Raw genomic sequence first — 14,209 nt, 5'->3', positions numbered from 1 at the left:
GCATCTTTTGGAGCAAAAATTAATACAAGACCCAGTATTATATTATATTATATTATATTATATTATATTATACCCAGTCTTATATTAAAATAGGACCAGGTCTTATTATTATATTACATTATATAAGACCCGGTCTTATATTACATTAAAATAAGACCAGGTCTTATATTAATTTTTGCTCCAAAAGACGCATTAGAGCTGATGGTCCAGCTAGGTCTTATTTTTGGGGATATACGGTTAGAGCATATCAGTCCCTTGGTGCTCCAAGTAAATAGCTAGTCTGAGAAACTCTGAAGAGCTTAACAGTGTTCCCCCAACTTTTTACTCCCACTGGACCATCTTATCTCCACTGAGAAAGACATTCACTCTTAATTTTAGTCGGTCTAAGAAATATAGCATTAAAATTTTTTGCTTGACTATTGAGTTACAAGCAGGAGGCATCAATGTCATTTCCTTGACATTTCAATTTCACCAAGCACCAGATTCCATCTTCTCCATTTTTCTTCAATCTAGTTTAATGAATCACCTGTATCTTTATTTTCGGCCTTGTTATCTTGGAAAAACCATGCCATTAATTTTCAATTTATCTTTTACTTAGGATAAAGAAAAATGTTCAGCTTTCTTTCTTTAGGACTCACTTTCATTTATAGGTGGCACATTACCACGATTGCAAAATCCTGGCATGGAAGTGTCATCAGTTTATTCTCTTCTATGATTGATTTCTGCAAGCTTCATTTGTTACTTTGCTTCTGACTCTGCTTAAGGACCATGTTCTAGTTAATAGTTTACAATTTGGTTAATCCTGCTATTTGCTTTGTTTCAGATGTGGTAAAACTCAGAAGGCTTTGAACTAAACTTTATTTTGATATAAGTGTAAGTGTCCTTAAAGTATTAAGACATGCATTTTAATACTATACCTTTATTAATGTAATATATTGGGGAAACCATGAGTATTTAAAACAAAAGAAAACAAACAAATGTAGATCACAAGCTTCTGAGACATATTAAGTTTAGGTTTGTCCATATAGTTCATATTAAGATCCAAGTAATCTAAGTATTCCGGGCTAGACCACAGCACCATACAGGAAGGAGTCACGTCAGTCTTGTTCACTCCTAAATTCCTAACGCTAGTACATGTCTGCCATATAATAGATAATCAGTACATATCGTTGATTGAATAATTAATGACATGTATAGGGAATCTAATGCGATAATGTATCTTTACATTTTTACTCATGATTTAAAAGCAGTGTAAAATTGTGTTAGATTCTTTCCAGCTTCAAGTATCAGAGATGCTCAGGTTGCCTTTGTTGTAGGGGTTTATAGGAAGGATTCATGAAGCCATGCAAGGAAGACAAAGAAACGTCAGCAGGAGTACAGCCAAGCTTCAGGAAAAATGGACCATCATTCCCAGCATTTGGGGCTGGCAGCACCTCCAGCAGTCTAATTGCAGTTCTTGACTTAAGAGCTTGCCGGCCTATAAAGGGTTACCTATAGGTCAGGGATGGATCCCAAGTCCCATCACCTGTGGCCAGGGAGGTAGGGTCACATGGCAAAAGGGGGGGGGGGGCTACAAATGAGGCAGGTACCCTGAGGCACCTTGGCTAAGTGCTGCCTTACTTTTAAAAGCAGTAATGAGGGTCTGTCCTGTATCAATATCTAACAATCCAAACAGCCATAGTGATTTTATTTTATGTTCACTGGTTGCTGTGTGGATTTCATTTGCTGGACAAGCCGTCACTATCTAGTCCTAGAGTCATCCTGGTGTATCCTGATGAAGAGTCAGAAATGAGTCGTGATTTATTGAGAGGAAAATATGTCATGATTACAGCACCCTGAAGGGAAATTCAATACATGGGCACTTAGGAATACGAGCTGGAGAGGGTTTTTTGTTTTTTTTTCGTATGTGACATTCCTATAAATCAGAAAATAGTTCTGAGGTACATTACTCTCAGAAAAACAATCTTTGTGAAATCTCTGCATGTTGGATTTAGCTGGAACACTTCGTGAGGTCATAGATAATGGTCTTTCTGGGGAATAGTACAAATGATGCTCAATTCACAAAACTTGTGCGCAGGGTAAATCTATCAACTATTCTCCGAATTATGTCACATTGATTTGGTGTGAAGTAGTGATCAGATTTAAAGCAATGATACTGTGAATTTCCCAATTGTGAGTTATTTTATGAATACACAGTGAATTCAATTGGGCCCAGGCTACCGCTGTCCATTTGTCAAAGAGTTTCAAAATTGTTCCCTCTCTTATGGGTGACACGATTGCCAAATCAAAAGAATATTTCTCAGTCCTTACCTCATTTGACTTATTCTGCAACAGCCAACATTGCTAAGCTCCCGTCCTTCTTGTATCCCATGATATCTTCATCTACACCCATAAGTATGTACCATTTGTTATGCTGATGATTTCTGAGTCATATATATCTGATCTGGATGGACTTCATCTCCAAGCTCCAAAGCAGAAGCTTTCTTTGCCTTCAGAATGTCTGTCTAGATGCTTATAGGATTTTCAAAATTAATGTGTCTAAAATGAAATACTTTATACCCCTAGTCCCCACCACTACCCCAGCCCTCAGTGGCCTCTGTGATCTTTCTTTTGTAGTTTACCTTTGGAATAGGTTCTGTGCCACTGCCTCTCCCACCATCCTCTTTCCATCTCTATCTTCCACTTTGCTGCTGAAGCCATCTTTGTGAAATAATCTAATTGTTTATTTATTAAAATCCTTTATAGTTTTCTGTCATCCACAAGATAAAATTCCAATTCAGTACTATGGCTGAATGAGTTTGCTATTGCTGCAATAATGCCGTGCAAAAAACCATTCCAAAATGTAGTGACTTAAAACTACAATTTATATTCATAGCTGCATGTGTTGGCTGTGGTGGTTCTGCTAATCAAAGCTGAGCTTATCTGTGGGTCAGCTGAGGTGGCTAATCTTCTAGGGACCAGCAGGTTAGCTGAGGCACCTATCTGTTTTTCATGGTAATGGCACAGTCACAATAGAGCAAACAGCCTAGACCTCTTAAGATCTAGCTCAAAACTGTCACTTCAGCCTCATTCTGTTCATTAAAGCAACTCATGTGGCTGAACCTGGAGCTGGGAAATGTATTCTGACATATTACTGGGAGGGACTGCAAGTTACATGGGAAAGACGTGGATATGGGGGCGGATGAAGAACCGGTGCCAAAGGCAAAAAAACACAAAAAAACCCCTCTGTCTAATATTGTACCTATTACTTGCATTTAACTTCCTTGAATCTGACCTTGTAATCTGGCATCTTGAACAAAATATGTTCTACCATGCCTCGGTGTCATGCTGTTTCGTCTCTTAGGAGCAAGTTTCCCCATCTCCATACCATCCCATTTGCCTGTCTGATGACCTCCTATTCATCCTTCAAAACACATAGCCAATATGTTCTCTTTTCCTTTTTTAGCAACTTTCTCTCCTAGAGAGAAGCAACTTTTTCTTCTTTATATCACTTATTTTCTTTATGCGTGATTTTTTTTTTGTTTTGTTTTGTTTTTTATTGCTTCATCAAACTAAATTGTAGTTGTTAAGTTACATGGCTGTATCCTTTTGGTTTAACAAAATTTTTGAAGGTCTTTGCTTTTCTGGTTTCTGTCTCTCTAGGGCCCAGCAAACTATTTGGCATACAAAGTTCAATGAATGATGAATTGAATTAAACTATATTAGACAGAAATAACATTTTGGAAACAAAGACCATTTACATTGAGTTGCAAGTACAGAATTTTGCCTGTGCTATTTGGAATGAGAAGGTAGCAGATGTTCATTCTCTCAGAAGCATGGCAGTATGGAATTATTGAGATTATATACTGCAGGCAAATAAAGGAATTACTTCTCGAATTCTCTTTATGCTGCATTGAGCATTTGGGTTCTGATAGAAGCAGCAGAAATTTGATTTATTAAAAAAAATTACAGATTACTTTATCGTACTCTATCTGGTACATGTGAAGAATTTAGTTTCAATTAAGAGTATTCCCATTTGTGAAAAGGAGTTGGGGATTTTCTGCATTATTTTTGTGCAGTTTTACAAACCTTTTATTTCTTTCCTAAAACCTAACATAATAACCTAAGGAAAGATTCTTCTTATGAACCATTTTGAAGATGAAAACTCAAAAACGATTTTTCTGAAATATCTGATCATTTAGTTTATTATGTACATTTTGAAATGGAGATTACTGCTATTGTTTATATCTACTTTTCAGGTCAAATGGTATGAATTCTTTTTTTTTTTACCATGTACATCACCATCATAGAATTCTCATTAAGATGCAATGAACTGATATATTCTGATGAAAAGATTTAAAGGATCAGTAACTTGATTTATAACAGACTTAATGTCTCTATCAGATCATGAAGAATTTAACTGTTTGGTGAAGTCCACCCATCGCTGCTTCTGAAAATAGCTCAGTGTTTGGAGTAAAGTAGTTAGTTCTGTGTGTGATTCTTTAACAGGCATGAAGATAAAAATAACTTCTGGGAAAACTCTACTGGGTTTAAAGTGTGTATTTTGAAGGGTCATTCACTGCTGTGATACATTCAAGTCTCATTAGGATGCATGGAACTCTTGACGGGAAAAGGGAAAGCAGCAAGTTCCCTTAGCCCAGAATGTGCTCTGCTAGAAGACATCATTTGGCTGAAGAGCATAGCTGATTTTCAAATGTCTTTTGTCTTGTTGCTGCTAAGCTACTAAGCCACTAAGCCCTAGGGCAGTCCTGTGAAATAGAAATACTAAGTGAGTTACATATGTAACTTTACACTTTCCAATTGGAGTACTTAAAAAAATGAAAAGAAACTCAATATATCTAAAGTATGATAATTTCAAATGTAATCAATATTTCAAAAATATTAATAGAGATATTTTACATTCTGCTTTTTTCATACTAAATCTTCAAAATCTGGTTCATATTTTACACTTGCAGCACATTTCAAATTGGATGCTAAATTTTCATTAGAAATAATTGATTTATATTTAGAATTTCTAAAATTTGCAGTTGGAAAAAGTAGACTCATATATCCAACTTGTTCCAAACATACTTGGTTTTCTAATAATGGAACCAAGAATCAGTCATTAAATTTATATTTAAAATAATTAAAATAGGGCAGACGGATGGCTCAGTTGGTTGGAGCGTGAGCTCTGAGCAAAAGGGTTGCTGGTTGAATTCCCACATGGGCCAGTGAGCTGCGCCCTCCACAGCTGGATTGGGGATGGCGAGCTCCCGCTGGTCTTGGGGTTGGGGGGGCGTGTTGGGGGAGCAGATGGCTTTGTTGGTTGGAGGGAGAGCTCTCTGCAGCAGGGTTGCTGGTTCGGTTCCTGCGTGGGGTGGTAGGCTGCGCCCCCTGCAACTAAAGATTGGGGATCATGATTGGACTTGGAGCTGAGCTGGGCCCTCCACAGCTAGGTTGAGGGACGGCGACTTGGAGCTGATGGGCCCTGGGCGGGTGCACTATTCCCCAATATTCCCCAATTAAAAAAAAAAAAGAAAATGAAAGTTCTCTCAGTTTCAGTAGTTCCGTTTCAAGTACTCAACAGCCAGATGTGGCCATTGGCTACTGTATTAGCTGGAGCAGTTCTACAGAATAGTGATGGCTTCAGGTCTTCAATAATCATTTGAGTCTTTGCCAGGATAGTGCCACTCAACACAAAAAATGCAAAGGAACTTGAGACCACAGGTCATCTCTGCCCTTAAAGAGATGAAATGAATATGTGGTTTTAAGATCATTAATAAAATATGTGTTCTGAGAAAAAACAGATGTGTGTGTGTGTGAGTGTAGGCTCTAGAAAGCATTGTGGGGTAAGACTTGGGGTTCCTAAAAGTCCAGAAGGGTTTCGAGAGGAATTGGGGAGTGGGGAGGGATATTATGTGGGGGAAATGACAAAGGCTTAGTGGCAGGAACGTGCAGAGTTTGGGTGGAAAACCAAACTAAATGGGACCAGTATCAGGTAGTGGTTAAGAATTTATACTCTATACTAATGCTCCTTAGGTACGAATCCTGGCTCTGCCACTTCCTAATTGCTTGACTTTGGGCATGTTATTTAACTTCCCTTTTCCTGTTTCTTTGATTATAAAATAGGGATAACAATACTTCATAGGGATGTTGTGAAAATTACATGAACTAATACCTATGAAGCACTCAGTATAATGCTTACTAAAGTGCTCAAGAAATGTGAGCTGCTATGATCAACTAAGTGTGACTATTTGCTCTTTGGAGTTTACATAAAATAAACCAGAGCCATTCTGTTTAGAACTTGTATCTCAAAGCATTGAGCCTAAGTTTATATAAACCAATTTACATTCTAAATGTGCAACCATTCTCAATGTTTCTGAGCCTAGTGTCCCCATTTGAAAATCTTGGAATAATTTAACCTACTTCATAAAGTTGTAATGGAAATTAAAATGAGTCCATTTAGGAAGCAGTTTCCTTCCACTTATTAACTGTAGCCTTGGGAAAGTTATTCATCTCTCTGAGCCTCAGTTTCCTAATCCACAAGATGAGAGGGTGATATGATCAAATATATAATATATGTGAAGTACCAAGCACAATTACTGTCACAAAAGTGAGCAATTATTATTAAGTTTTGAAAACATCTTAAGTCTTGACAGTTCAGAGAACTTCAGTAGCTCAGCAAACGTTCAGAGTAAAGGTTTCCATGGTTTGAAGTTTACAGGCTTTTGTATTAGTACTACAGTCGCTTCTGCAGGCAGGAACCAGAATCATTTTTCACTTCCTTATACCTGTGGTTACAGAAGATAGACAAACAGGAGAGGACAAACCACCCAACCAATTTAAGGGAAGGTGGAGGGTTGTTCACATGAACCAATACCTTAGCAATGACTCCCCAATCTTTCCCCCTTAGAAAAATTGACCTGCAATAAATTTAAAATGAGTCACTGGAAACGATTTAGCTATGGAAAGGATAGTTTGCCTTTCATCTCTTTGCTTCAAGAACAAAAGTACACAGTTTGATTTATTTTTCTAGTTACTGTGCAAGACTAGATTTATTTATACATTTTAATTAATTGTACTATTGTTTATTTCCACAATAGTTTATGATGAAACAGATCTACCAATCACCATATTTAAAATAGCCTATTTTCACTTGATGATTTTCAACCACTTATTCATGACCATTTCCTTAACTGTAGGTTGTAAGGTTGTTCCTTTGTGACACTTGAGAGATTTTCTTCACATTTGCAACTGATTTACTGTAATTTGTACAGAAATAAAGATCTCCACAATTTGGTGACCATTCAGAACCTGGAACTTTTAGAAAACTTGGCAATATCAGCAACACAATTTACAGGCCAAGAACAAACGATGGCAGCATTCTTTGTTAAAGTTCTATATTACTTTCCTAGAGCTATAGTAACAAAATGCAACAAACCTGAGTGGCTAAAAACGGAAATTGATTCCCACAGTTCTGAAGGCAAAAAGAACAACATCAACGCATCAGCAGGGCCATCCTCCCCTTGAAGTCTCTGGGGGGGAAATCCTCACTTGCTCTTACTGATGCTGGTGTCTCCCAGCAATCTTTTGCGTTCTTTGGCTTGCAGCATCATTCCAGTCTCTAATGCATTGTCACATGGCCATCTTCCCTGTATGTCCTCTGTCTTCAAATCTCTCTCACTTTATAAGGACCGTAGTAATTGGATTTTGGGCTCATCCCAACCTAGCATGACTTCATCTTAACTTTATTATATCTGCAAAGGCCCTATTTCCAAATCAGTTCACATTCACAGGTACAGGGGTTAGAACTTCAACATATCATTTTAGGGGTCACAATTCAACCCACAACATGTTCCTACTATTATGAGAAAACACCAAAAGTGTAATGAAAATGTATCCTTCACTTATGAAGTTTGTGCCACCCAATGATTTCCCAACACTCTAGCTTGATCTCACTGCAGAGAAAATGCCCATCAGTATTAGAGGTCCAGTTTGTGGGCATGTACAAGAAAATTTTATCAGTATTGAGCTCCCACTCTGTGCCAGGTCCTTTGCTTGGTGCTAGAGATACAAGAAGAAAAAGGCACCAGTCCCTACTTCGGTGGAGCTCATTCTCACAGCCCGGACTGCTTCCATGGCCTTGGGTATGGTAATAGCCTTGTATCACATAAGTGAGCAAACCAGTTACCTTCATCAGTAAGAGAACTTATAGAGACCATTAAATATACAGTTTTGTTATACAATGCTCATTTCAACAACAACAAAAAATGTTGAGGGGATTACCTCTTTGCTGAAGATGAGTTAACTTTTTTGAAGTTAATTACTCATAAGTCTTTGGACTACTAGGGGAAAACAAAATGGAGAACAAATTACATGGAAGAGGGGTATGGTCTTGCCAGCTGTTTTGACTTCCGTGCTTCACCCACCCTCACTCCTTTCCAAATATGAACCAGAGATGTTTGTTTCGCTTGGGTGCCCCAAGGTACAAACATATTTGTCACCAACACTTAGAATTGCCGTTGTATGTAGGTTTTTATTTCCACACACTCTGGGCATGTTTTATGCAATTACAGGATTGTTTTAGAATTAGAAAGAAAAGAGATTACTGTCAGAGTCCAAACACCTCACCTTTATAGGTGAAAGAAGGCTGAAGAGTGTGACTTGACCAAGGCCATGCAACTATAGTTGTACTAGAAGCTCCATGAGAGTAGTGACCCTGTTTTAGGTGACTTTTGTATTCTCAGGGACTAGCATGTACCTAGCAGATGGTGAGTGCTCAGTAAACGTGTGCTGGGTGAATGAAACAATAATAGGAATAACTAAAAACACACCTCTTTTAAATACTTTTTCCACTGCCATAATGATCTCCAATTTTTAAACAGACTTACAATTCTCAATGAAAAGCTTCCAGATAGTCTAACAAATGTTCAGACAGCATCATTTATCCATGGGCTGTTAATTATTTAAAAGAGAATTCTTTAGTTAGCGCTCCAAATTATCCAATATTCTCAGCTTCTACTTTCAATATTTTTTCTGGTCTTTGTACCTCTTGCAAATTAAGCAGAGGAAGAGGAACTAAACCACAGATCCTGCTGCCTTGTTCACCCAGTAAGCCTTTTACAATAGCTGTTATCTATCTGGTCCCAGCTGTTGTGCTAAATTTAGGATTTTGGATTATCTGTAACTGTTCTTTCTGTCTCCCATTACGAAGGTTAATTGAGAAGTGATTGTAAAACAAGTAAAATGTCAGTTCATAAAAGAAACTACATAATACAATATTCAATAATATCAAAGTCAAATCTACTGAGAGTTAACATTTGTAGCCATTACATAGATTAAGGAATCGTTGCCATTTGTCAGAAGTTTTACCTTAATAATACCAGAACATTTCTTTGAAAATTAAATGATACCTTCCTGTATGTTTTGTCCTGTTTTGACTAGATACAATCTTAAGGCAGTTGAGAATGTAATTTTATAGTACATATCAACACATCTGGAAAATATTACTAATTTTTCATAATAGAAATTTCAGGTATTTGATGGCTGTCAGGCAAACAAAAAAAATGCAATTTCCAATCTTGTACTTTACAAAATCTTTTCTGATGTAAAAGTGATACATACGGTAAAACCTTGGAAACCACAGAAGAATACAAAGACCAAAGTAAATAACCTTTAGATTTATCTTAATACCTTCCTGTTGTGATTCTTGTATGCAAAATTATTTCTAAAAAAAAAAAGGCTTTTTCTAATGAAACCAAAGAGCATGGCAAATTTAGTACTTCTCCTTGCCTGTTTTGAGCTCACAACCCCACATGTACTTTGCCTATAAACTGAGTAGCTAATAGCTTTAGTGCTTGTTAGGATTGCTTTTTTAAATTACAGCAGATCCTTGTCATCTGTTTGTGTTTGAGGGATGACACAACATCACAACACAAAGTGTAATGTCACATTGTTACAGCACAACAAGAAAATTACAGCTCCCCAACAATAACACGGTGTCAGAAGTGTCCTTCTGGCATGAGTCAGTGTTTCAGATGTTATAAAAGTTATTTTTAGTACAGCCAGTGCCTCAGGAGCTTGCGTTCCGAATCCTACCAAACTCCCTAGTGACTTGGGAAATCTGGGGTGAGGGGGCTTGTTCTTAAACTCCTCAATGCCTGACGCATATGGCTACTCTCCTGTTCCGACCACGTTACGTTAGACCCGGTTCCACTGTGCGCCGCAATCCACTTGAGGCTCGATAACAACTCTGCGCCAGCATCCCGGGTGGAGGAGGAGACTATAATTATCCTTCACGTCTGGGGCAGGCCCTCGGATGACATCTCCCCAGTTACCCTGTGCTCTAATAGCGCAGCTCGGATTCCTGGTCCCAGACGCGCCGCAGCCGGCTCAGAGCGCAGGCAGGAGCGCGCGCCCGAGCGCTCCGCGCGTCTCTGGCCTTCCGGCTCCGGGGGCCGCACGCAGCCCGCATGCCCCGCGCTCGGGCAGCCGACCCGCACCTGCACGGAAACCCAGACCCCGCAGCTAGCGCCCCGGGGCGCGCGGGGCGTTGCCATAACAACCGGGCGCCCGCCGCAGAGGCCGCCAGGGAGGAAGTGACGAGCGGTGGGTTGGCTGTTGTTAGGACACGTGATCCGGGCAGTGTTTTGACAGGGCAAACAGCAGAGAAAGAACTGGGCAAGCGAGGGGGACCCCAGCTGAGGCGCCAGAGCTAGAGACAGCGGGCGGGCGAGGAGCTGGCAGAGGCACGGGGCAGGCGGGCCGGCCGGGGGCCGCAGGGCTTGGGTGCGAGTCGGGCGGGGCTAGGGCTGAGCGCTGGGAGCAGAGCGAGGCGGCAGCTGAGGCGGGGGTGGATGGCCACAGGGGCGCAGGGGAGCCGCGTCGGGCTTGTAGTCTCGGGCCCCGATGGTCCCTTAACGCAGCCTCGGGGGGCGCTGCGCGCCACGCTCCGTTCTTGCCCGCCCTGCGCCTCTCGGAGCCTCGGGTCTGAGGTGGGAGTGTGATGTGAGTCGCCGGCTGAGCGGCGGAGAGAAGTGCCAAGAGGAGGAGGGATCGGGACGGGAGAAGAGAGCGAGTTAGGCAGCAGAGGTCGGCCGAGGGAGCCATGAAAACAACTCTCCGGCGGGGAAAGGGGCAGGCGCGGCGCTCGGTGCGGCGGGGCTGAAGGAAGTCCCGGGCCGCACGGGACGGAAGGGGCCCGCAGCGGGCTGGCTGCGCGGCTCGGCCGTGAACCTTTGCCTGGGGCAGACCTGTGGCCTGGCCACGCAGAGCTAGGGGTGGTAGGGGGCGACCCGGGACAGCCCCGTAGAGTTCGTTTGGGGCTGGGGGCTGGGGGCTGGGCGCAAGGAGATGACTCGCGTAGCTTTCTGATCCTCTTATTGTGTAAACTTGGCCGCGGTAGCTGCAAGAAGGCTAGCCAGAGGGTAATTACACAGGTGAGGCTCTGCGGGCCGAGGGGAGCGATTGGGAAGGCGCCAGGGGGTCTTAAAGAGTGTCCTGCGCCCAGGCACCAGGTCGGAGAATTTCTATACCAGCCACTGCGGAGGTGCCACTGTTCCCAGCGGCGTTTTTTACAAAGGGGTTAGTTAGCTTGTGTTGCTTGAATTTTTTTTTTTTTTCCTTGCCTGTACCTCTAGGTTATAAATAGATCTTCCTTTTGGTTCTGAGACACTGTGTCAAAGAAGGACACTTTGGCCTGGAAACCACAGGGGCGGGGAAGAGGGGTGCTCGGTCCGGAGGAGATGGGGGAGGTGGTGCAAAAAGAGTTTTGCTTTTTTCAAACCTGCCGATGGTGCTGTCACCTCAGTTAGTGCCAGGAAGAGGCCTAACTTAACAGTAGTTTTCTTGCAAGGTCTGACTGAGTGTTAGAGCAGGACCTGATTAATTTTATTTTGGTCTCTTTTAGCATTTTGCAAACAGCAGTAACCACAGAATCAGCGGCGAGCCTGTTGAAAGAACCCATACGTGTATTTCACAGCACCCTGGGTTGAAATTGGATGTGAAAATGAAGCCAGACCGAGGTAAATGATTTATTTCAGTATTTATTTATTTATTTGTGTACTTACTTATTTATTTTATTATTATTTTTTTCCCCCATTCCCCATTTTAGAATCGCTAACCTAATTTTGTGGCAGGATCAACTCAGTGTGTTACGTAGGATTACTTGTTTCTGTTACAGATTCCAGCTGGTAAGGTAGAGCAGTGTACATGGAAGAGTTAGGGTCTAGAGCGGAGGATACATTCTTCAAAACTGTTTGTGAAGTAGTAGTTTCAAGAGAGATTCTAGCGTAAACTCAAAATGAAATTTTCAAGAACAGCATTCGTATATTGCCACAATACTTGGTGTCATTTTAGACTTGCATTACTCATTTTTAGGGAAAGTCAATCTAACTTCAGTTTTAAAGAAGTTTAGAAGCTTTTTCAACTTAAGAATTTGAACTTGATAAGTTGAGAAAATGTAAAGATTGTTTAAGTTGACAAATATTATTTTATTGTTAGTATTGCTTTCATTAGCTGATTTTTGCACTTGGGGCAAACTCTAAAACTTTGCAAAATACTCCAGGGCCTTATTCAGTGTATCAATATATTGACAGTTAGGGCTGTTAAAATCCCTAGTGATAGGTAAGTATGTTATTTCCTTTCCAAACCTGTATTTTCAAGACTTTTGAGAATAACGCATACACAGTATTTTTTAAGGACTTTAAAGGAATTGAAAATTCATTTATAATCAGTTTTCTTTTGATTAATGGCATGGGCCAAGATTAGAAGATTTTAATATAGTAGTAGTTAGGAGTAAAGGCTTCTCATTCAAATGGAGATTTGATTCCAAGGAAGATAGCTGGAAGAAGATTATTATGTTTGGTAGAGAGTTGGACTAGATGACAAAGTTCCTTCCAAATCTGAGACTTTAGGAGTGAAAATGTTAATTTATCCTCATATGAATTAGATGCTCATTGTTAAAAATATATATATTAAACTGGTTATTTTTTTCCATATACTTTTTCCAAAGTGGATTAGAAAGACAAATTTTCTTTTCTTGTTAAAATATGTCTTTGGTACTAACGTCTTTTAAAATTCACCAGAAAGAAGTGGAGAAAGCCACACTTAAATTTAGTGGCTTAAATTAGTTTTAAGTGTTTGGCTGTTTCTTAAAATCAGGTATTTATGCATGAAGTATTTGCAAGTGTGTTGCTACTGAGCAGGTTGGTTGTGTAGAATGCCAAGTTTAGACTTTTAGATTACATCAGTGACTTTGGAAAAGTGGCACCAAGGTCAGTAATTGCATCTCAGAATAAACAAGCAAATAAAATCAAAGTCGCTATTTGTTTTGGGGTTTTTTGTTGTTCTGCATTGTTATGGGCAGCACTTAGCTAGATGACAGCAATACTTCCCTTTTCTATGTTGGTATGTAAGAAACTGTTCTATGAGTGAATTTTCTGGATAACTGAAACTTGACCTTTTAAATCCCCAAAATATTTTCAATTGTAATCATGCTATATGGGCCGACCTCTAAAATAGTAATGCTTCCTTGCCCTTTAAAAAAAAGGATATTATAGAATCAATGTAGTTTAATCTTTATGTAACAATAAAGGGACATTATTATAAATGTAAAGTTTGTACTCGTAGTAATATACAAATGCCCTGAAGAGATACTTAGATTTATAAGATTTGGGTTTTTTGCCCCCAGCTTAAACCACTTCAGCCGATTTGGTTGGGGTTTTTTTTTTTTTGGATTTGACTTTTAAATTCCCATGCTGTCAACATTTTTGTTGCTAACATGCTTATTCTTGCCTTCTTTTAATTTTATCACTTCTTGTCTCTGGGCTAAAGAACTTGATAACCATGCTTAACACTAAGTTCTCTATAAAGTGAAAGTAAATAGGAGAACCTTTCAGATATTCATTCAGAATCTCAGTCAAGTGTATGAAATCTAATGTAGAAACTTTGAGATATTTACTTAGTGAGATCCAGCTGTGCTTCAGAGAGTTTCTAAATAAGTACAATAGGAGCCTCTTACATACATGATTAAGTGTGATGGTTGGCTAGTTGAAAAAGTCAGTGTAAGTGGGAAATTATAAAAAATAACAGCCTTAATTATTTTGCCTGTCTTTTGATGTAGGATCAAGGCCATTTTGGTGGGTGAAATAGGGTCTGTTATTCAGAGTATGATTTTTTTTTGTATAAGCTACACCAGTAACGTATACCTAAGATTTCAGTTTTGTTTAAT

At 39.8% G+C, this 14,209-nt stretch overlaps 1 protein-coding gene across 8 annotated transcripts in view; it reads left to right on the top strand.

Annotated features, from left to right (window-relative positions):
* The window catches only part of ATOSA (atos homolog A), a 110,531-nt gene that overhangs the window by 15,231 nt on the left and 81,091 nt on the right, over window positions 1-14,209 (top strand). Inside the window, exons 1-2 of one of the 8 annotated variants that reach the window (XM_019747075.3) lie at window positions 10,340-10,587; window positions 11,888-12,002. In XM_019747075.3, the coding sequence (XP_019602634.3) occupies window positions 11,987-12,002 (16 nt within the window). In that variant the 5' untranslated portion in view covers window positions 10,340-10,587; window positions 11,888-11,986. Of the gene's footprint in view, window positions 1-10,339; window positions 10,588-10,625; window positions 11,563-11,887; window positions 12,003-14,209 lie in introns of those variants that run through there. The other 7 variants (XM_019747071.3, XM_019747077.3, XM_019747070.3 and 4 more) reach the window with 7 other exon arrangements.

This window comes from Rhinolophus sinicus, chromosome 3, assembly GCF_057876585.1.
Source record: "Rhinolophus sinicus isolate RSI-liver-muscle chromosome 3, RSI-T2T, whole genome shotgun sequence".
NCBI lineage: Eukaryota > Metazoa > Chordata > Mammalia > Chiroptera > Rhinolophidae > Rhinolophus > Rhinolophus sinicus.
This window is presented reverse-complemented; position numbering and strand designations above follow the sequence as displayed.